This window comes from Puntigrus tetrazona, chromosome 25 (genome assembly GCF_018831695.1).
Source record: "Puntigrus tetrazona isolate hp1 chromosome 25, ASM1883169v1, whole genome shotgun sequence".
Classification (NCBI taxonomy): Eukaryota; Metazoa; Chordata; class Actinopteri; order Cypriniformes; family Cyprinidae; genus Puntigrus; species Puntigrus tetrazona.
The window spans coordinates 14144835-14168494 of record NC_056723.1 but is presented as its reverse complement, the minus strand read 5'-3'; the positions used below and the strand labels follow the sequence as shown (position 1 = coordinate 14168494).

Here is a 23660-nt window from a genome sequence, read left to right as displayed (position 1 = left end):
GATTTCACAATGACTCCTACTTGGGTAATGGTTAGGGATTATGAATATTAATGAGCAGGCAAATTTAGCATGACCGGATTAATATTCATGAGCTAAAGCTGTTGAACGCAGCCCATTCCTGTATTCTTCAGGTATTTTGGTTATTTATTTTTAGTTTTTTTCTTAATCCACTAGGACTCATGTTGCTTTTATAACATTTTGCTTATATATTTACCCTATGTCGTTTTTTTAAACTCTTGCACCCTGTCTCAAAATGAGGCTTTTATGCTTCTTTTTTTGTAATTTTGTTTTTTTGTAATTCTGAGAAATGTTTCTTTTGCTCACAAAACTTCTCCATTTTGTTTTCCAAAAAAAAAAAAAATCAACAATCAAGTAACTTTGCATTCGCTTGCAAAAATTTTGAATCCCTTGAGAAGTGTTACATTCACTTGAGCTTTTGTCACGAAAACAATGAAGTTTGAGAAAAGAAAAGAAACACATTTCAATGCAAAGTTTCTCGAGGGACTTCCATACACTTGCAAAAAAGTAAATAAAAAAATTAGAAAGCAAATATAATTTTTTTTGACCCCCACGTGAATGCCAGATTTCTTTGGGGAACGCAATACTTTTAAGAAATGTGAAAGTCTTGCTAGTGAATGCAGAAGCACTAATACATTTTTTCTTACAATAAACTGATCTATAACAGAAAACAGTTTAAAGATCCAGCCTCACTTTTCCAATCAGGTCCCTTTAGGCCATGGCTTCGTATGTCGCCCTTCCTAATCAACTTTTTCCTACTTTTTATTTATAAAGCATTATATATATATATATATATATTTTTTTTTTTTTTTTTTTTGAATTTTTCAGGCGAACTCCATGCTCTCCCAATACTGGGATATAAGTTGAATTAATACAGTATAGTATTACCTATATTAATATGGTAGCTCATAATATATTTTTATTCCAAAAGCTTAGATAAAATGTAAATAAAAAAGCCATTCTAATTTTCAAGATGACTTTTCGCGCCATCTCTCTCTCTCTCTCTCTCTCTCTCTCTCTCTCTCTCTCTCTCTCCATCCTTCGTACGTGCACATCCACACCAGCTTCATGGCTTTACTACACAGAGTCCAACCACCTTCAGGACGCGGGGGGAGCTATTTTTCCCCAAACACGCGAAAAACAGCGCGCGGTGGCCCCGACGGGTCGGTTTCACGCCGGATTCCACCCGCAAACACCAAAGCGCGCGGCACGACGCGCGCATTTCTGGAAACGCGCCAGAAAGGCGGAAAATACGCGCGCCCAAAATGGTTCGTTCCTAAAGTACGACGTGCAGAACCGAACGCGCCGCACCCCGCTATAACTCCGAGAAAATCCACCGAACGAGTTGACGCTCACGGGCAGGCCCCTCCGACGCTGTAATTCGAGAGTTCCATTTAAGGGGCGGGCTCTCGGCGGAGAGCGAGGCCGGCTATTGGCCGGCCGCCGCGTCGATCGAGCGCCGATTTGCATAAGCAGGTCAGGTTGCAGTTGCAGGGGAGTGGGCAGGGTTGGGATAGCGCAAGTGAGCTGAACTTCTGCGCTGCTGTAGTGCACTATCCTCAATTTAATACTTTATTTCAAAAATTATTTTCTATGGGGAAAACGTCTCCAGCCTCGTGTGTTTCCACCGACACCACCAGGATCTGCTCCTCTCCCGGTAACTAACGGTTTACTGAGAAGTTGAGGTGAGTAAGTCTGTCTTTTTGCTTCAATTGTGTGTCAAAATAATATTAATCGATTTCTTTCAACGCGATAAACTGGTTTGCTTTAACAGTCGCGTCTTTTAGCCTTTCGGCTTTGTTTTCCTCGTATCCGAGTAGAATATAACGATTTATGGACGTTATTGTCAGTGTTAAAAATGTAAAAACCCAGAACTAATAATAAAACAGGATTTTATTTGTACGTAAAAACAAATTCAGGCGTTTCACCAAAGCCACATGGTCGGAAAATAGACGATAGCCTTTTATACCTCGTGTAATTAGCATATAATTATCATACATTAATAAATAATTGCAAAGAAGGCATGCACATGTGTTCTGTGGAGCTGGAGAAACCGTGAGAAACCGTGACCTGATCTCTCTTGTGTTCGCATTCAGATGTTTCCAGTGACATCCCGGCCGTCCAGTGCCCTCAGAGCTTGTGATTTCTGAAAGCAGGTAAGCCACTGACTAACGCACATTGCGCCTATTCTCCACTCCACTGTGCGTGTGACAGCGGCTAACCAGCTTTTGGATGAGTTCCTGACTTCGGCGTCCCACCGAAGAGCCCTCGAAGGCGGATGCGGCCCCTTTAGGGGTCCGCTTTGGGTTCCCGTAGGTCAGACGGTAAAACGCTGCGCTCAAAACCCAAAGGCCGTGCGCCAAAGAAGCGTAAAAAAGTAAACCCTCGCCTCTGAATAAGCTTTGATACGCAGTAACGCCGTCTGTTTGCACGTATGCAGCTGCTCTGAACTTTTGAACTCGTACAGTTATGCAAATCCAGTTACGGCGTCACTGTGCAAACCGCTCTGAATCATATCCACACATCGCTCGTAACGCGCTTGTGTGCTTTCATTCATCATAATCATAATCGCACGGTCGGTTTCGGAGATGTAAAGTCAATGTGTTTTTGTGCATGCTTTCCGATACGTAATTGTATTGCATTAAAATATAAAAAAATTACACAGAATAAAATATATATAATTTTTTTATACCTTGTATAAATGGAATATATAAAACCTAAAAATATTGAAAAAAAAAAAAAAATGAGGATAAAACATTATTAAGAAATTATAAATAATAAAAATGCTGAATATGGGGAAAATACATTCTATTTAAAATATTAATTGATGCCGAAATACGATTTTGGAAACGGTTGTAAAATATAAAAAATAAAAAAGTATTATACTGTGAAAAAAGCATTATATATTATATAATAAAAAAATAGTATTGCAGTATACGTTATTACATTATATCAAATAAAATATAAAAATAAGAACATTTTAATATTACGTATTGTTACATTAATAAACTAAAATATTAAAAAGAAATCCCAAAGTTGCAGTGTATATTATTACACCGTATTACGTTAAAAATAAAAATAAAGTAATAAAAAAAGCATAAGTTTAAAGTTTATGTAAATAAAATGTAAAAACAGATCAAATAAACCCAACAAAATATGAAAGAAATGTTGATAACGTCTTTTAATCCGGGATTTGTTTTGAAAAGCACTTCATATAATGTATATCTCACCGATTTAAGTGGTTTATACTGGGTTTTGAGTTCCATAAAAAATAATAATCCCGCCTTTTAACAGTGATTAAATTGCCTATCGGTCGATTCTCGCGTTTTAACGTATGGACGAAATGAGGAAAAATGGGGCGGTCATTACGGAGCGTGTCGAATGGCTCTGGCCCGCATGAAGGAATTCATCACAGATTACAGACTTGATTTGATTGAATCTCTTCTGTAGTGATTATCCCACTCAGTGAAATGAACTCAAACATGCCATTCTCATTAATGGGAGCTCACGAGCCGTTTCTGTGTGGATGCGTGGAGACGGACAGACAGCGGTCTAATCTCGCTCATGTCAGACAGGCTCTCGATCTGATCCTCATAATCCACTTTCATACAGTTAATCATGACATCTCGGCGGCCAAGCCAATAGAGAGCGGCTCAGACGAACGGCTTCTGTCAAAGTGCCCAGGCACGTTTAAAGAAGACTTTCAGAAAAATATGACGGGAGTTATTTGAATGGCTGTGGTGAAATAAGAAGGGCCCGTTTAACCAGAAGGTGATTTTTGTGCATTATGTGGTTTCTTTTTAAACACATTCAAATGTGTATTTAATTCATTAATTAATTATGAAAGTTAGGCCAGTTTAAGTTTTTCCTTTTATTTTGGTCCCTTCCTCTATCATTTTGATAATGTGTTGTAATTAAAAAAAAAAAAAAAAAAAAAAAAAATATATATATATATATATATATATATATATATATATATATATATATATATATATATATATATATATATATATATTTATTATGATATGCACATTTTTTGGGGATTAAAATCAATAGACATATCTATTTGCAATTTTGTAAAAAATAAAATAAAATATATATATATATATATATATATATATATATATATATATATATATATATATATATATATATATATTTATATATAATAAATAAATATACAGGACACACAATGTAAAAAATCTTATTTTGGATGCATGAAATCACTTGAAAGCATAAGTAAAACTATAATATTAAAACTTAATTTAACATAACATTTGTGGAGGACAGGTCAGCTTGAGCATGAAAATCTGATCGCGAAGTGTTCTTCTAATATAAATGATTATTGATTTTAGTATATTATTATTAACCCGGTGGCTCTCACTTAACATGGGAACTTTGTGAAGGAGTAAAAGAAAACCCCAGAAGATGAAGAACTGACATCAAACGAGGATCATCTGAGACACAACGCACAGTCTTTATTGTACTTAAATACATAGACAAAAGTAAACGTTCTCGATAAAATCTGGTAATATTTTACAGTAAATACAGGTTTTGAAATGTACCAAAAAGTAGTAAATATATAATTCATATATACAGTGAATATATAACATGAACGGTTATATAGGCAGAGTCGAATATTAGCAGAAAGTCATTATAAATCCTTAGCCCTGTGCTTCAGCTTTATTACCGCCAAGACGATTCTCTGGATGTCAGGACTGCAAGACACACAGAGAAGTACATTGAGTGACGCTGCAGGGAGGTTCAATCAGCAGAAGTACAAAAAGACGTCATCCGTGGGCTTTCAAACCCGTTCCCATGCAGACGGCAGCCGAGAGAAACCGCGTACGAACCCCGAGTCGCAGCGCAAGGGATTCGTTCTTTGGAAAACGGCGAATGCAGGGCACCTCGAAAGTAACCGATGCAGACGATCGCTGGAGAAACATCTGCTAAAATTTCATCATGGGAAAGTTTCCGCTCAAAATAATAACGTTTGAAAGTACAGTCAAACCAACAATTATTCAGATATAAGTTTATATATCTATATATATATATATTATATATGGGATATATATATAAATTTTATACTAGCGGGTGCAGGACACTGTTGTTCATCTATGTAAGTGAAGATGGCAAAATCAAGTAAAGGTGATATATATATATATATAAATTTTATACTAGCGGGTGCAGGACACTGTTGTTCATCTATGTAAGTGAAGATGGCAAAATCAAGTAAAAGGTGACACATTAAACCAATAAAGTGAAAAGAAAATTGTAAAAAAAAAATGTAAAGTTTGGATAGCTTCCAACTTGTCTAAAAGCGTTAATTTATTGGGTTATTTGAATATGAAGCATCGCAAGACTATACTCGCTACATAGAATGCATTTTATCATTATTAGCGTTGAGCATTAATAATGTAAACAATTATCGGTCAGGATTATGCGAGAAGAGGCTTTAAAATTTATTAACTCTACAGAAATGAGATTTTGACAGCTATTTAAGATACACAACGCATTTAAAATTAGGATTATAAATGAAGATACAGAAACGGTTTTGATTGTTTTGTTTTTTTTTGGAATTTTATCTTAAGACATTCTTTAAAGTTTTCATAAATCCAGCCCTATAAAACAAAAAATGGTCAAAGCAACTTTTCATAATGATGCCCTTTTTTCAACTTGTTCAACAAACACCCTACACTTCAAAATCGCCTGGTATTTCCTCCTTTAAAAGATTATTATAGAATTTAGATAATTCCATAATAATCCATTAAAGTATCGAATGTAAGTCTCACGGCGTATTTGTGCGAAAAAGAGACCCGAACTTCAATTATTAACCGACGATCCTTTAAATCTCATCTGCACTTGCGTATAATCGAACTCGTCACGTACATGTTGCCCCAGTTTGACGCCGAATGCTGATCACGAATACTGAACCTTCCTGGTTGAAAAAGCGACGGAAACATTCTTCAAAACGTCTTATTTCACAGTTTGAGTACGAAAGAGTCACGCAGGTTAGGAAAACCGAGAAAAACGATTTTGGGGGGAGAACTATCCCTTTAATAACACACACACACACACACACACACACACACACACACACAGCTGCACTATAAATCAGACTCACAACGCAACGGGACAGAAGAGCGTAAAGAAGAAAAAGAGCAGAACTCGAGGAAACATGTCAGAAACACTTTAGTTTGCCTCAAATTTAAAGTCAAATTACATCTTCGTAAGCAAAAACATGGACTCCAAAAGTTTTTAGCAGCTTGTCAAGATGTAATTTGAAAGCAACCCACTACCCCTTAAACCAAAGTGTTGAAAAGCACAGGTTGTGGTAACACTTTTTTCGAAAGGCACTGCATATCGACTTCGTAGCGTTGCAATACGATGTAGTTAAAATATTTACAGGCAAAAATTAGCATCTGTATATCACAGCGATTGAAAATATAGGTTCGAACTGTATGGTTACGTCGCGGAAATCAGACGCAATGCCTTTCAGCTAAAGTGCTACAATAATCAGGCATGTTGCTCAGAAGAGGGCGGTTAAGGAGGGCCACCATGCAGGCACCTTCACCCAGAGAGGGCCGCCGCCAGCGGGCGCAGGGGTTCGCAGGCAGGGAAGCAGCAGCAGCAGCGTTCACACATACACACCCTCGGGGTTCAGGCTGGACACCAGGGGGTGCTGCAGGTTGCGCGGGTGACCCAGGAACTGCTTGGCCGTGGGACGTGGAGGCGAATCTGTGGGGAATATGGAGCATCAGCAAGATAAGTGCACATTAACACAAACATCTACTCATGTTCTATTTCCAGTCCAAGACATAAGCTGAAACGTCTTCTTTACACAAGATATATTAAAGGGACAGTGAACCAAAAAAAACGAATTCCCTCATTAATTGGTCACCCGCGTGTCGTTCCGAAGCCGTGAGACCTTCGTTCATCCTCAAACACAAATTAAGATAGTTTTGATGAAATCCACAGACGGCAAAGCAACTGAAATGTTCCCGGACATAGATAAAAGAGTTAACATGCGATTCAACTAATTTTACAAAGATGCGAGAAAATCACGCTCAAAAACACTTCGGAAATCTATGGTTGAGCCACTGATGTCACACGGACCGTGGTATCGATGTTCTCGCTAAGTTTCTGGGAACATTTCAGGTGCCTTGCTGTCTATGCAGGTGTCTGAGAGCTCTCGTTTTCATTTTTAGGTGAACTGTCCCTTTAACACTAAATTAAAACAAACAAATTCAAGAAGACAGGACGCTGTCTTGGCAGTATATACAGTTCAACTCTTCACGTACACTGCCAGCTATGTAGTACAGCAGCAAACAGTATGCTAGTATTCCATTATTTATGTATTTTTCTCCACTCTGGTGTATGTACTCACAGTAGATTTAGTGTTTGTGTGTGTGTGTAGGCCATACCACTGTCTTTGTGTTTGTCCTGCTGTTGTTGAGTCTGGTCCGGTTGTTCTGGGTGTTCACTGAGGTCTGTGCGGGGTTGAGTATGAGTTGGCAAGGCTCCAGCCTGCTGGATAAACTGTTGTAAATTACACTGTCTCAGCTCCTTATTCAACTCCTCCACTTCCTCCTGCTTAGCCTACACACAGAGAGAACAGACAATCACAAACAGCCTGCTTACTAGAATAAAAAGAGTTTAATTATGAATTTGAATTATTAAAATATATATTTTTTGCATTTTATGATGTGGCTAACAATTTACCATTGTATACTTTTTTTTGAATATATTTGCATTTATTAATTTTAGCCGCATTGCTTAGTACCTTCAAACACTCCGTGTAAGCCTTTTATTGCGTGTCTTGTCTGAATAAAACATAACCAACAATTTTGTATCTTTTTGTTTTCTTCTTTGGTGTACTTTCATCAGTGGTCACAAGGTGGCGCCATTTTTTAAACAACCTTAAAAAGGCAGTAAGTCTGCCCTGCGGCTCCGATTACACTAATCCTAAGATTTGTTCTCAATGGGTACCTTTGACACCTTTCTGGCTGCAGGTTTCATTTGTTTAACAAGACAAGCCAAATTCAAATACAGACAAGTCAATGGTAACCACAAAGTATGCGACTCAAGTAATCACCTGAGTTGCTATTTGAAAACTGTGATAATTCACAATGTTCTTTTGAAAGATGAAGATCAACCTAATTTGCATGCATGACTGGTCTAAAGGGAGTAGATTATGATTATGTAAGACCCAGTTAGTCACGGTTGATTTCCTTGCTTTCTAGAAGAACACATAAAGGAAGACTTTTGAGTGGCACTGTGGTATAAAATAGTTTAGATCTTCACAGACTTGCAAGTCTTTGATTTAAGTCACTGGAATCCTGAAATATTGAAATGCTGTTATAAAACTGAGGCTGGTGCATAATTATGTAAAGTTTGAAATTCATGCATGCCCAGCAGGAAAAGAAACTTGTTCCAATAGGTATACGCCTTTATTTTGTCCTTTCAAGGCATAAAATGCACAGAAAATATAAAAAGGAATGTATGCGTGTCCAAATAAAAACATTTGTTTTTGTGCACAGAAAAGGCACAATTCATACGTTCTGTGTGAAATACATTTAAATGAGTTCTTTTAGTTCGTTGATTATGCATCTCCACAGAAGTAACCGTAATACCCTCCAGCATTTGCAGCCAACAGCTACAAGCCTCTCTCTAGAGCCACGCCCTCTCTGCTTACCTTCAGCAGAGTCTCCGCCCTCCCCAAAGCCTTCTCAAGCTCTAAAAGCTCCGCCTCCAACTCCTCCCCCTGCTTTTGACGACTTTGAAGATCTGCCTCGACTACCCCCAAAGAGTCTTTTGAATCGACCTGGGTGGGCAAGTCGTCCACCTGTTGCATTTCTCTCTGAATGTCCTCCTCAAGCTGCAAGGCGCGAGTGTTGAATTCGTGCAACTTTTGCCCACAGTCATCCAGTTTAGCGTGCAGCTCTCCTATCCTCCGCTTCATCCCACGCTCCCTTTCGGTCTCTATCCTTAGTTCCTCTTCCCAGAATTCCTCGTCCACCAACTCCTGTTGGTTCTTCCACAGCGTCTTCTCCAAAACCTCCATCTCTGACTGCAGGGGTGATTCCTCAGGAGATGACTCTTCCCGAGACTCGCATTCCTTGTCCACAACCAACAGCTGGGACTCGAGGGCACGTAGCTGCTCCCGCTGCTGGAGAACATGCCGGAGCACCTCATCTTTGGAAGGACCCGGAGGGTACTGCGCGTGCGGAACTGGGGATGCCCTCTGTTCAGGAGAGGGTGTTTTACGAGAGTCCTTAGTTTTCACATGTGGAGAACTGGAAGGGCCCAAGTTGAAAGTGAAGGATTTCTTCGGCAACCCCCGTTTGAGCTCTGATGTGGAAGGCTTGGAGTGAGGCAGAGTGCGGTTGTGACTTTGCTCATCACTGCTACTGGGACCGGTCCGCCGCAGGAAGAACTGCACCTCGCTGCTGTGTTGGCCCAGTTTGGCCAGGGACTCCAGTGGGCGCTCATTGGCCAGCAGTTGGCGCTCTGTGTCCCTCAGTCTCTGAATGAGAACGTAACGACCCGTCTGGCCTGTAGAGAACACAGGGGTAGTTAAAATCCAAGAATGTACTATACCTTATTGGTATTTTTATTACATGGACAATCCCCCTGGCTCTAGGGGAACTCTCCTAAAGTTACTTCAAGAGTCCAAGGACTCCTGAACCAAAATTTTATGGGCCTCTGACCCACAACCTACTGGTTACTAGCCCACATCTTTAAACATCTAACGCAATGTTCCTCAAATTTGACCCTGGAGAGACACTGTCTTGCAGAGTTTAATTTTAAACCTTATCAAGCTTATTTTTCTGTAATTTTTTAGTAACTGTTAGGGACATAATGATTAACAACACGCCATTCTGTTTTTGCTTCAAATGAAAAATTTAATTGCAGTGGTTGTCTCCAATTTAAATGGAAAGCACACACAAAGCCTTACACTTTTTTTTTTTATATTTGTGCTATTTGGGGTTTGTTTTAGTTTATTTAACCTTTCCCCCTAAATTTCCTTCTCAGAGGTACTTACCAATGGCTTGGGCGAGTGCAATGACTACGTCCTGACATGATGTCTCTTCTGACAAGCCGCAGACTACTCGTACAACTCCATCCACCCAAACTTTCAGCTCCATCAGAGACACTGAACACAGATCAGCTTACATCAGCAATGCATGGCAATGTCTGGATTCTGAAATGACAAAACAGCAGAAGGGACAAGTTAACACACATTTGACAGATTACAATACAAGCAGAGTAAAAAGTGGACACAATCAATCTCATCATTTTTATTATATTTTATCAAGTAATACTTTCAGGTCTGATTCTAAATGCAATGATACAAGTCTACAAGGTGCAATAAAAAAAAAAGACATCCACATGACAGATATATGCACATAATTGTTAACCAAACATTGCACATTAATCCCCGTTTCCAACTTTAAGTACTCAAGTACTCAATTTGATTTGAGAAATCTATTAAACAATTACCAAACTACCTATTCTAAACTCATCAAATAAGGTCCAAATTACATCCATGATGAAAACTCTCTCTATTATCTGCTTTAGTTGTTTCTACCTGATTGCTCAAACCCTGCAGGATTTCCAGCCATGAGACATGAAATTGTGATTGAACATCAGGACCAGTGGGTAAGCAAATTTCAAGAGTTATTATTAGCAGGAGGCTGATGGACTCATAGCTCGGCTCCAATTAAATGCACTGCTGGCTCTCTTCAAAGGCGTTTTGGCAGATGAATGCTTAAGGGAACAGACAGGCAGAATGTAGTTGTTCAGAGACTGCATGTGCTTGCATGTGTCTCTGACTCCACTTTGAAGCCCCACAGCAGGAACAGATGGCGCTGCAAAGGTAAGGTGTAGTATCCCGATGTTTCAGCCATGCAGATACTAAACGAACTGCTGTTTGTGAGATTAATATAAGCAAAATATGTTGGTTTTAAAACTTTGACTGTTGAATATTTTACCCTTTGTGAAGAAAAAATCTACAGTAAAGTCTACCGCATTAACTTATAAAAACATTCAGTAGCAGTACTAAGCTACTAAGCAGACCATTAAGCAGCTGCCAAATACCCATTGATGGATGCTCTATCTTTAGGCCTTAAAAGACATGTTTAAAAGAGAATGAAGAAAATTAAAGTGGGAAGAGCAGACTTTTTTCCAAAAACACACCAGGGTTGCCCTAGTTGCCCACAGTGGCATTTGTTTTCTTTATAAATTGTCATTGTTGTAATGCAAAACATCTTTTCTAATTTTGATTTGGAGGTGAAAGACATTTTCATAATATTCACCAAGAAAGAGAAGATTTCTGAATGCAGCCACTAGACGTTTGAGCAGTTTAAAAAACAGTTATACAACTTGCATGAGTCATTAGCTATTCAGGCCACAAACAGAGTTTGTTATCAGTAGATTTTCTGACAGTGCAAATTACAAAACCTAGAGGCACATGTTAAGTCAGAACCTTGAAACTTCTAAAGTTTTATGTTTTCTTTCCACCTGCTCTTGTAAGCCTCTTGATCTATTGCTGTTCTGTTCTTCAAAAACTCCCAAACAGTGCTGGCCAATTTTGAAGCATTCTTCCTCCCCAATCCCCTCCGTACTCAGATGGAGGAATGCTACCTCGTTGGCCTGCATGAGGCAGAGAGCGGAGAGTGAAACAAATCTTCTTTTGTCTTCTGTACCTCTACAGGCTCCATCTTACTAAATCAAGTACGTGGCCTCAGGGTACACTTCTCAACGCAGGCCACGGTTGCCATGACAACAAAGCACTAGACGTGAAAGACGAATCGCAGAGGAATCAACAGGTGCCAGATGCATTGGGCTTGTCGGACAGTTTGGACTTAAAGGGTTACTCTACTCCAAAGTGAAAACTGTGTCATTAATCACTTGCCCCCATGTCGTTCCAAACCCTTAAAAGCTTTGTTCATCTTCAGAACACAATTTAAGATATTTTGATGAAAACCAGGAGGCTTGTGACTGTCCCTTCTACTGCCAAACAATTACCACTGTCAAGATGCAGAGAAGTGCTCCATCGTGAGTTGTGTTCTGAAGATGAACAAAGCTTATACAGGTTTGGAACGGCATGGGGGTAAGTGATTAATGACAAAGTTTTCATTTTGGGGTGGAGTAACCCTTTAAGTTCACTGCATTCATGTTAGACAAAAAAAAGAAGTACATTTTAGCATTGACTCACAGCAGGCTTGTGTTTGAGATTAGGGTGGATCGCTGTCACAAGCTTCCATCTTTCACTTACAATCACTTGCACATGTCCAGACCCACTGCTTCAGAAATGCAGACCCACCCCAGACACATCTAAAACTTCCCTGTCTCCTCCCTTCTGAGAGCGTCCTCCGAAAGCTATGATTACTGGAATTATCCCATTCCTCTCTCTCATCACCCTCTTTATGTTTTGCGGGCTGTTGAGATTGAGAATACGTCCTGAAGAACAAGCTCACTGTTACTGTGCAGGCGCCGTGCTCTCTCTTAAACATTAGCAAACGTTATTAACCGGTTGCTCTTATCGAAACCACTACTGTGCAATCTTATTGGTAGTAAATCATTGTAAATGCATTAGGTGGCAAGAGCCGGCAACCTCTAGAAACAGAAGTTTCGCACGAGCACAAACACTCATCTGCAGAATGTAGCACGTAAATGTCATCTTATCCCTCAAGGAAAGAGAGAAGGGAAAGTTCGCAATTCTGCAGTTTAATGATACCTTAAACCCTCCAAGTCTGCTAATATTTTACGATATGACCAAAATGTTTAAATCAGGATAATACCACATAGCACAGCAATGCCACATGAGCATTATTGACCATTTTCGTTTTATCTGTTCTTCACATTTTAAATCAAATTCATTTCTATTAGCGAGCACTCCTCGTCAAACGACATTTTACTGATTATTTGCCATAGAAAAATGATGCGCGTTTGATACAACATTAACCCACACAACAGGCCATTGTTGCCCATCACATCCAGTACAGACAGTTTCCTGCTGCAGCTGTTGAGGTGTGTTTATCCCATGGTGCAGGTTATCTTCAGCCCCCGAATAGACACAACAATGGCTCTTTCTTAATACCTGAGTGAGAACACATCTGTGTCCTACACTGCCACAAACACATGGCCTAACACGTCTGATTTTCTGCAGCTTTAACAAACAAAAACGTTATAAAATCCTAGGGCAGGGTGGGACGGCGCTCTGTCAGCTGTAGCGTGCCTCTGATTTAATGTTTCCTCAGCAGCTGATCACTGAATGAATGCGGTGCTGAGAAAGCAGAGGGATTGTGTCTGGTGGGTGTGTGGAGAGAGTTATTACTGTCTCTACACATTATGAATCAAATGGAGATTTATTTGGATGGCATCTCCACGCCGTAGCAGAAATGCATCAGCAAGAATTCAGCGAGATGTTTTCATCTACAACACAAATAAAGGGTCATTCCAAAGCATTGGCACTAAATGTCCAATAGATAGCTTTTTATTCTGAAACCTGAGCTATACTTAAAGAAACACTCTACTTTTTTGGAAATAGGCTCATTCTTCAACCCCCCCCCCGGAGTTAACAAGTTGAGTTTTACCGTTTTGGAATCTATTCAGCTGATCTGCGTTACTGGCGATAGCATTTTTAGCATAGCTTAGCATATATCATTGAATACAATTAGACCAGTAGCATCGTGTAGAAATGACCAGAGTTTCAGTATTTTTCCTAGTTAAAGCTTGACCCTTCTGTAGTTATATCGTACTAAAGACTAAGACTATTGCAATGTGTTTGCGATAAAAGCATGGTTTTGTTTAGTATGTTGTCCCATTAGGACCAAAAATTCACATGGAAACACCAAATCTCATCCACTGTGAATGGAAGTAATAAACTAGAAATAACAACGGAGCAGATAACAACTGCTAACATTAGACAATAACCCATCCATCCACATTATGCCCACTCATGCATCAAAATAACCATCAAACATCTCCAGGCAAGTCCTGAACATGCCCCTCACAATCATCATCACAGGCGAGTCAGTTGGTGGTTCACATTTCTGTACCCATTTCCTCTCTGATTGACTGATTAGCCTTCTTTGAACAAACATGCACCTATAAACGTGTCACTGCTTTCACGCACGAATTACAGCTATAACCAGAGCAGACATTCTTTCATAATGGCCTTGTTGCCAGCAACAAACGCAAAACCTTGAGTCTATAACTGTCCTATGTCTAAATTACCAATCCAGACAGATGTGTTTACTTTAATATACACTTCTGTTCTTACTGTTAATGCAATAGTAAATATTCTTTTTAAAAGTTAATTTTCATGAATACAGTTCTCAAAAGATATAATCAAGTCGTGCTCTAGATTATTTCTCACTCAATATGTTAAGATTATGGAAGCAAATGGGTTGAGGATTTTGTGTTAAGCTGATTTATGCCATAGTCAGTTGCGTTTCGTTGAAATAAACATTTTACACTACTTTAATGTAGCAGATTTTGAGATGAATTCCAAACACTATAATGATACAGCAGTGAGTACTCAAAAAGAACATCACAGATGCCAAACAAGTTGTAGAGCCAGATTCATTAAACTGGGCCAAATAGCGTTAAGAGTGTAATTCCATAAAAGCGCCAATGGGAGAGGAAAAGTCTACAGAATTGCAATAGCTGTTTTAATGCTACTTACAATACTGTATTAACACGGTAAAAAATGTGTTAAATATTCTCTCTAATAAATGCAGTTAGTCTAATTTTTCATATTTAAGACAATTAAAGTCTGGCACCCTGGTTTAGAATGACTCAACTCATAATTGAACTCTTAATTTTTATGTCAAAACATTGTTCATTAGTTTAACTGTAGGCTTTTCAATTAGAATTAAGCTGAAAGTGCATTGCCACTTTTACTTTTCCAATGCACAAATTCTGATGTTTGAAAGCACCAATTAAATGCAGCTTTAGCCTTCTACGACTGCACGAACGCTAGAAGTGCTGACCCTTTGCCTTTAGACAGAGGAATGTTGAGGGCACCAAAAGTGACCAGGCTTCACCCCTAATCTAAACAAAGGCAGCCTGGGAAAACAAAAGAGGCTGTCTCCACTCGCTGCCCAGAAATCCCTATCTTGGCTTCAGCAAGTGGGATAAACACCGAGCGAGAGACTGCAAGTGTGTGGGCAAAGCATTTTTGTCAAGCCTCCAATGGGAAGTTGCATTTCGGGCTTCTAAATGAACTTCGCAAAAAGATCACAAATTAAGGCCAATCTCGAGTCCGACACCATCTGGAAAACCAATTCTGAGCGCAACCGCAAGAATCTGTAAGACGTCAAGTATAAACGCATGGGTTGTAATTCCAGTCTTTAAGACAGGTGGGCGGATTTCACTTCTCATGAGAAAAACCGTCCAGGTGTGAGGGGACCATAAGGGAATCTGCTGAGAAAATAACATCAGTCGTGTGCAACAAGCTCTAGAAGAGAGAAAGCAGCTTTAAAACATTATTTCGAGCTTTGCTGTTTGTCATAACCTATTAAATGTGTTTTTCCTCTAAGGAAATGAAATGGAGTCTCTGTTTACTGACGTTACAAGCCATGCCGATTTTAGCCAGACTGCCTCCGTTCTCTAAATTTGCTTGCATGCAGTGCGAGACTTCGGGTTCATGTGTTATTTAATAATCTTTTGCATGCCTGCTGTGCGAAATCATTTAAAAACGTGTTCCACGCTTTTTTTTTAATAATGTTGCATTCTGTTCCAAATTTATCGAAATGATGAATATCAAAGCCTGAGGTGTAAAAGACAGATCGCCAGCAAAAGAAGTCCTGAGGCATTGGCCTATTTTCAATGCAAGACAGAACAGGTGCACCTACTGTGAGTGGCTATATTAAAAACAAGAGCAAACTCCCTCGTGGTCGGACTGTATAGAAGTGGATATTTTTTCACAGGTGCACAAACTATACATCCATCATCAAATTCTTTTTGAAGAGAAACTTCCTGAAGTCAACATGAACTCAACGTTGACCCAGTTTACTTATATTGAGGTTTCAATGGGCGTTATTCAATGAAACGCATTCCAAATAAAATAAAGTTGGTCTTTGTAATCTTTACGTGACCAACTTGTCTTTGAATGGTTTACTCATGAGTAAGAGGGTTATTAAATGCAATTTCAATATTTTTAAATATACTTTGTGTTTTAAACTCAATGTAATTATGTAATGAGACTAACAAACTAGTCAGTTAGAAATAGAATTTTTAGAATTAGAAGGTGAAGGTGCATATTTGATGCAGTTTGGTTTCTATACAAGCACTGTGCTTTGCTTTAGCATGCTAAGGGTCTAACAGTAATAGTCAGATCACAATCAATGCCCGTCAAAAAGTTCAAGTCAATGTTCTTCATTAGTTTATTAGTCACTCTACTGAAGGGGCGTTTTGTATACAGACTAGTCAGCAAGTCATTCTGATGACCAACCAAAAGTCCATGCTTGATTGAATGCTGACTAATGCCACCCTGTATGAGTAAGATTTGTAAAAAAAAACCTCCTACCAATACCAGCACACGACCGTTTATCACCTTTCCACCGGTGAAGGTCAGGGGTCTGTATTAGGCCCTTACAACTTTCAGTAAATGCTTGGAAAAGGTCTGGAATGTGCAATTTCAGGTGACACATCCAGTCCCTGTGGCGGGAAACCTCAGTGTTGATTCACAGTCAAAGCGTTAGTGGAATGCATGGGTTACGAAACATCGCATTCCTGGTGTGGGAGCACTGAGAAGTGCGTGCATTCTTGACATCCCCCTGCCTGCTCCATCCCAGATCGCTATTCCTGCAAGTGTGGAGAAGCTGAAAATCCACGAGGAAGGCTTTCTTCCCTCCAAAAGAGTGGATGAGTCGACATCAATTTGTGTCATCAACAGAACAAAACAGTTGGGATAAATATCCACCATTCTAACGTGTAGAAATTTTAGTAAACGTGCAAACTAGGGCGTGACTGAAAAATAATTCAATAACCACAAACCTGAAGGTATGGTTAAAAAAATTCCTAGGGATGAGCATTTTGCTAAATAAATGATTAAAAAAATTTTTTTTAGCATTTAATATTGTAGTACTGTACCAACCTAGAGTTCCCTAGTTCCTTGATTATCATGGCTGTCAAAAATCAATACTCTGTTTCAATACCCAGTCCTATAATAAACATTTCAATACAGATACAATAAGTGACTTTCAAGGTTAAGTCATGGCGTACAGTATTCTTGTGCTGAAGTTTTTAAGAAGGTCACTGAGAAAGTGGATGGTCGCCGTTGGGTTTGCTCGTGGCGTATTTAGTAACGAATTAAACTGCCAGTCAATGGCTGGTCTACTTATGCAGTCAAGTAGCGGCACAGATGGGAACTTTGGGGCAACGGCTCTAAGCAACAGTGGTGAACAGCTTGTGGTTTCCAAGGGAGGATATTTATATGGGTGAAGGCCGCCGAAGCATAGCGAACTCACTCTCATTATGTGAGCTTTGCTAAATAATTACTCAGACAGCCTTGGGACATGGATAGCGTCAACACCCTGAGTTTTCACACGATTGCCAGTCTCCTGGATGCATCTCGCAGAAAGACTACGCCTGTGCCAGCCTCCCGGACCAGACAAGCGTTTAAATTAGTATGCATGCGATTCCGAGCATCACACAAGATTGATTTTTCAGTCAAGACATGGGAGCCGAGGATGAAACAAAGTTACAACTCTGAGGATTGAGATCTAAGCTCTTTTAGATTACCAAAGATTATCGAACAACTGAGCTTTGTGAGAAACGCTGTAAAAGGCGTCAGGATGAGACATGAGAAAATGAGACCGACTAAACCTTTTCCTGAACCGTGATTGTGCAGAATTAAATTAACAGCAGATGCTGAGATGAGGAAGAAAATAGAAGCGTCGCCGCCTGCGAAAACGTTAAGACTGTGCTTTGCTAAAAATAACATTGGTCTCGCAAACTGACACTTCGTGAGACTTAGAAGTGTTTCAGACTGGAGCGAGGAACCAGACTTAATCTGAGGATGTCTAATATCCCACGTTTACGATAAATGCGACCAAAATAAGATCTATTCAAATTCTAGTTTAAAATATTTCTTGTAAAAGACTTTTATTTTTGCAATCTACGTTGGGGTATAATTAAAACTTTACGACTACATATCTTCTGTTCATCTTGAATATTCGACATTGTAATCGTGATTTAAATAAAATATAAATATTCTTAAAATGTTAAAACTATCTTGATACTTTAAGAGATTTCACACCCGAGTGTGTTTATGGATCCTATGATATATTTGGTTACGCCAAATGACTTTTTGCAGACTTTTCTTGGTTTACCAAAAATATCAAATTGAATTTAGATTCGTAAGTTACATGGAAAATGCGCTCTATGTATAAATATATCTCAAAAGACAAAATCTTGCGTGTCCTTGCAGATTTTCACAGATGATAGTTGCTTTGAGGATGTTGTCAGCTGTTGTTTTTGTGTTGGGTAAGCAGACAGTGTTTATGGTTGTTATGCTTTTTCCATTTCTTGCTCACATCAGACAAAAAATGCAGCTATAGTCAATGTCATTGACAACGGCATTAAATAACCACTAAAGCAGCAGGAGAATATCTTCACCTGCTCTTGTACGTAAAGATCTCTGGAGACCTCATTCCTGCCAGAGGACATATTCAACAACTCACTTCTGTAACGGTCCTAACTTTCTAAAAAATTTGGATGGTACGGCCTAAATAAATTAATACATTCCTTAAAGTTCTACAAAAAAAATTCAGACAAAATTATGGCAACTTTCTACTTGCTTTCCACATGAAAGTTTCTGCTGCTATTTCTAAACGTTTCCAAAACCGTGGGTCTGCACACGCTACATGTATGTGGCTTTGATTTGTCTAGAAACTCTGACCTTGACAGAAAATCAAAAGCTTTTTATTGTGTTATCTGGGAATCTTCACACTTTTGAACGCATATTTTTACACCTTCCTGAGTTTGTCAATGGGGTGTGAAAGGCAGAAGCTCACGTCATGAGAAGCTGCAGAGACGCAGACATCTGGAAAGATCCGGAGATAACAAGGGAGAGAAACAGGAGGTTTTATTGAATGCTGACAAGGGAAGGATTTGGAGGTGAAACGGTCCATCTTAATGCACAGGAGCATTCACAAGCAAGCCCTAATGAAAGCTTGTGTGCGTTTCTCCACATTGATCTAGAGAACTCGGTGAAGGTTTAGTACTCAGCACAAGAGCCAATGAACCTCACTCTGTACATCATCTTTTAGTAAAAGACCATGATGTCCTTCCTATAGATATACGCGAGTATTCAAACTGAAAACATGGTACAAGTTTAAAAAAAATCATGCTGCTCAAGATGATTAAAATTCTTCTAAAATAATTTTTATAGCTCCTTTATACGTTAACTGTATTTCGAATTTCTCCAAAAGGAAGTTTTGAAAAATCTAAATGGAGTAAATGGAAAAATCGCATAGCATCTCTATAATTTATGAAGACATCTCGCCTTAGATTTGTAAGTCTGTTCTCGTTACAAACTCCTATCAAAATCTAATATTCTAAAACGTAATATTCGTGGTTTTTCAAATCATTTTAAAAACATAAGATCCATACGAATACTGTATTTTTTAATTACCAAAAATTCAAAGGACACATCTAAACTTTTGATTTTATGCATTTATATTTTCGATACTTTTTGTCCGCAAACAAAACTAAAATAACGACTTCATACAACAATTCGATACTCTACAAAATGGTGTTATACGGTGATGTGGGGCAGAGGAATTGTTGAATTTGTCGTTTTTGTTGTCCCGTAGCTTCGTAAAAATCACAGTTGAACCACTGATGGAATATTTTAACGATCTTTTTACTGATTCTAAGCGTAGTCCATGTGGTTCAGAGAGCTCTCGAAGTTCATCAGAAATATCTACATTTGTATTCAGAAGTTGAGCGAACGACACAAGGGTGAACTATCCCTTTAAAATGCGCCCTTGGTCTAAACTGGGCGTCCCTGACACTCACTCTCCTGTGTAACGCAATAATCTCTGCCCGGCCACGGTCACTATCGACTCTCCCCGCGTCCACTCTCTCTCTAGATCAATGTTTTAGCACCGCGCTGCAGTGCGCCTGCTTCTCTAACGGACAGCTGTGTTCTCAGACCTGCCGTTTCTCATCAGAAACGGGGCGAAGGCTAAACGGAGCCGTCTGACAGTACATCACACCAGCATGGCCCTGATCAGCTTAACAAGCCAAGTGCTGAACGATCGCTTTAACCAGAGCTGAGCCGATGACCTGCTGCCTTTGACTCCACGTCACCCGATTTACTTCGATTAGTCACGAATAAACGTCACGTGAGCCGCATTCAACAAGTGCTGCGTCTGCAATACTCGCCTGGAGTTGTAAACGCTTGGAAAGGTTTTACGTTTGGAATAATAAGATAACTCCTTAATGATACACTAACCAGATTTGGTGCCTGTGCTGGACTTTCAAGAACGCAGTCCGGTCATTAACGGGCCGAATGTGGTTAAACGCAGGCTGACGGGGGAAATCTGGTTAGATTAAATGCAAAAGCGAGTTCTGAAAGGACTTAGTGGGAAGCGGCCTGTTACAGAAGCATGATTAATGTAGATCTAAACGCATAGACGCATAATCAAATTCAAGCTGCATGCTACCATCCATTATCCAACACATACAGACCATGTCTAATGTTTTTTTTGTTAGATGTTTGGAGTCAAAAGTGACAGAAATATTGAAAGGAAAAAAAAATTCACATTTACAAAAAAAAAAAAAAAAAAAAAAAAACTGAACCCAGAGCACAACGGACTAAATGGAGATTTAAATCTGAGGAAAAACTTTTTCTATTTTCTGTAACTTTTTCATTTTCACTAATAATGTCTCAAATTGTGCACAGATTTTCCAAGACGCCTAGAATTAAAAGTTGAAATGTAAACTAAATTCTCATCAAATGTGTGTAAAAGCTAATGTTTGCAGGTCCTTCACAAAAGGAAGTTCACAAGAGATTTTAAATTTCCCAGCTTTTCTCAAAACCAAAAGGAAATCAAAAGTGATATCTACTGCTCAGAATTTTCTTCTGAAAAAAATGCCATGCACCTCTTCTGGAGTTTTAAAGGAAATCTCATCAGCGTCTCAAACAGCGCTCAGATTTTCTAAGACACCAAAGTCTCACTATGATTTCTAACCAGATTTGTTTTATTCCATAAACATCACTCACATAGCTACTTTATATGCTTACTGTAATCAAATTTGTTATAAAAAAAAACAAAAACTAAGGATAAATGTTTAATATCTCAGCAGTATCCCACGACCAAAACATGTGTACTGTTCAAATAGTTCTGAGAAAATGACTCTCAAATGTTTCTCATCTAGACCTTCAGGAAAAAAAAAAAAAACTGCAACTGATCTTATTCCTCATCAAACTCATCCAAGACCGATTCATCTCATTTCACGCGTCCAATTTCTGTTTATTTCTAGAAATGTCTGAATCGCAGTTGATGTTTAAACAAACCGTAACTCAACCCTCCATTAAGCGATTAAAGCGCGCCCTCTGAGCAGTAAAGTTTTCCTGCAGATGTACGATGACTTTGACCCCGAGATCTCGGCGCTCTGACGGAGGTCAACAGGTTGATTTGAAGCCACAGGTTGACTTCCAGAACACGAGGAGAACAGCGCTCTCTTACCTCAAAAAAAAAAAAAAAAAAAAAAACTTCACGCGGCTCCTCCAGGCTTCGACGGCTACTTCCACACGAAAGCAGAAAGACGGTGTAGATCCAGCTCTGCAGCGAGTGTGAGACAGATGTTCAGATCCTGTGTGTGTGCTCTGCTCGTGAGCGCTCCTCAGGAATGACAGCACTTCCCTCTCACAGCCACAGCTCTCTCTCTCTCTCTCTCTCTCTCTGAACTCTGCTGACATGGCAAAGCTCCGCCCACATCTCCAGGTAGGAGGAGTGTCTTTTGTTTTCACCAGTTTCTGTCCCTCACTATCAACACCCATCCATATCTAGAGGGGCATACAGCGCTTAGACCAGTTTCAGGTTGTTTTTCTACAAAGCTAGCACAAATCTAATTCTAACAGCTGATCTACTATAAAGTACAGTGTTTGCATGCAAAACAAACGACAACAAAAGACTCCCCCTAAATAAATCAAATCTAATGGGAGTTTTAGTCTCAAATTGTACACGAGTTTGCATTTAAACATTTAATATTTAATACCCTGACTTCATGCATAAAATGTCACTATACAAATAAATAATTAAATTTCCTTTAGATTTATATCAATCTCCATCCATTTCAGTCCATCCATCTATATCTTCATCCATCCTTGTCTTGGACTTTCAAAACACAGCAAAATTACAATAAATAAAATGAAAAACTATGCTTTTTTAATTCAAATACAAAAGCTTGGACATTCTAGCATGGTTTTAATAGACCAGTCTTAGCTTAAGCCAGGATTAGGCCGTAGTTCAATTACGACATTTAACTTATTTTTATAAACTTGCTTTAGAAAAAAAGCATTACTGGTGTGTATCTTAAGACAAAACAAAGGCACTGACACGTTTTAAGATCAGTCAGTGCAAGTTTTTCCTCAGTTGAAACGGCTCAGATTTACATTTCAATCTAGGACTAGGCTTAAGCCTCGTCTGCGAAAGCGGGGGTATAGTTTTTATCTCGAGCCGAATGAGCATCAGTAGCTGTTTTTTCAGTCAGCTCTCCGTGTGTGAGTGTAACCAGACGCTTGCGACGGAAGTCACATGTTCAGCTCTTCAAAAACAGATCTGCGTCTCTTTCAGGTGCTCAGAGGAAAGTTTAACAGATTTAACCGAGGTCTCAGTTCTGCCTCGAACGTTAGCACTAAAATACACCAGAAGCAATAAAAATAGACTTGATCTGGACTGAATCCCACATCTGTGATGTTTTCTTTCTGTTGGTAATGATGTGCTGTTGTTGAAACACTGAAACCGGACCATCAGCTTCCCATAGAAACCAAACACAGCAAAAACTCAAATGAACAAACAGCCCCGCCACGATGGTTATGAGGGTGAATCCATTAAAAACAAATCTGTATCGCATTACAACACAAAAACAAATGAAGGAAACCAATCAAAAACATGCATATAAAGATTTTTTGACAATTAAGCTCTCATTAACTTAATGTGCCCATTTGTTTGATTTTTTTTTTTTTTTTTTTACAATTTATGATTCACAATTAGTTAGATTATAAATATTGCAATTGGTTTTTAAATTAAAGAAAAAAAAAAGATTACAGACATTAATTCAATTATTGAACAAGATGATTGACGCAGAACAAAGTTGTGTGAAAAATACAAAAAAGTTCTATTGGGTTTGATATTTTATAAACTGTCTAACAAACAAAGGTTTGTATACATCAAAATTCAAAGAAAAGAATAAAGTTATTAAATCTATAATCTTTCGTATGCATGTACAGTTGATTATTCATAAAAGGCGGTTCAAAATACTGATATAAAACAATATAGTTCTTATCCATTGTGATTATCACATTGGAAAACGTGATTTCTTGTTAGAAAAATTACTTTAAGCAGGTAAGCAAATAAATCAATGGACTTAAATATAACCTATATCTAGACTGG

General features: G+C 38.8%; 1 protein-coding gene and 1 long non-coding RNA gene across 4 annotated transcripts in view; one reads left to right on the top strand and one right to left on the bottom strand.

Annotated features, from left to right (window-relative positions):
- The first annotated feature begins 1525 nt into the window (after positions 1–1525).
- On the top strand, positions 1526–2707 carry LOC122330457. Its single transcript, XR_006248016.1, has 2 exons — positions 1526–1703; positions 2115–2707. It is a non-coding gene; the product is annotated as an uncharacterized LOC122330457 (long non-coding RNA).
- Positions 2708–4219: 1512 nt separating this feature from the next.
- Positions 4220–23660, bottom strand: part of rassf7a (Ras association domain family member 7a) — a 28568-nt gene continuing 9127 nt past the window's right edge. For all 3 annotated transcript variants that reach the window (XM_043228212.1, XM_043228214.1, XM_043228213.1), the window contains exons 2-6: positions 10064–10222; positions 8714–9573; positions 7443–7617; positions 6670–6756; positions 4220–4736 (exon numbers count right to left, since the gene is read on the bottom strand). In XM_043228212.1, the coding sequence (XP_043084147.1) occupies positions 4705–4736; positions 6670–6756; positions 7443–7617; positions 8714–9573; positions 10064–10166 (1257 nt within the window). In that variant the 5' untranslated portion in view covers positions 10167–10222 and the 3' untranslated portion in view covers positions 4220–4704. The remainder of the gene's footprint in view (positions 4737–6669; positions 6757–7442; positions 7618–8713; positions 9574–10063; positions 10223–23660) is intronic.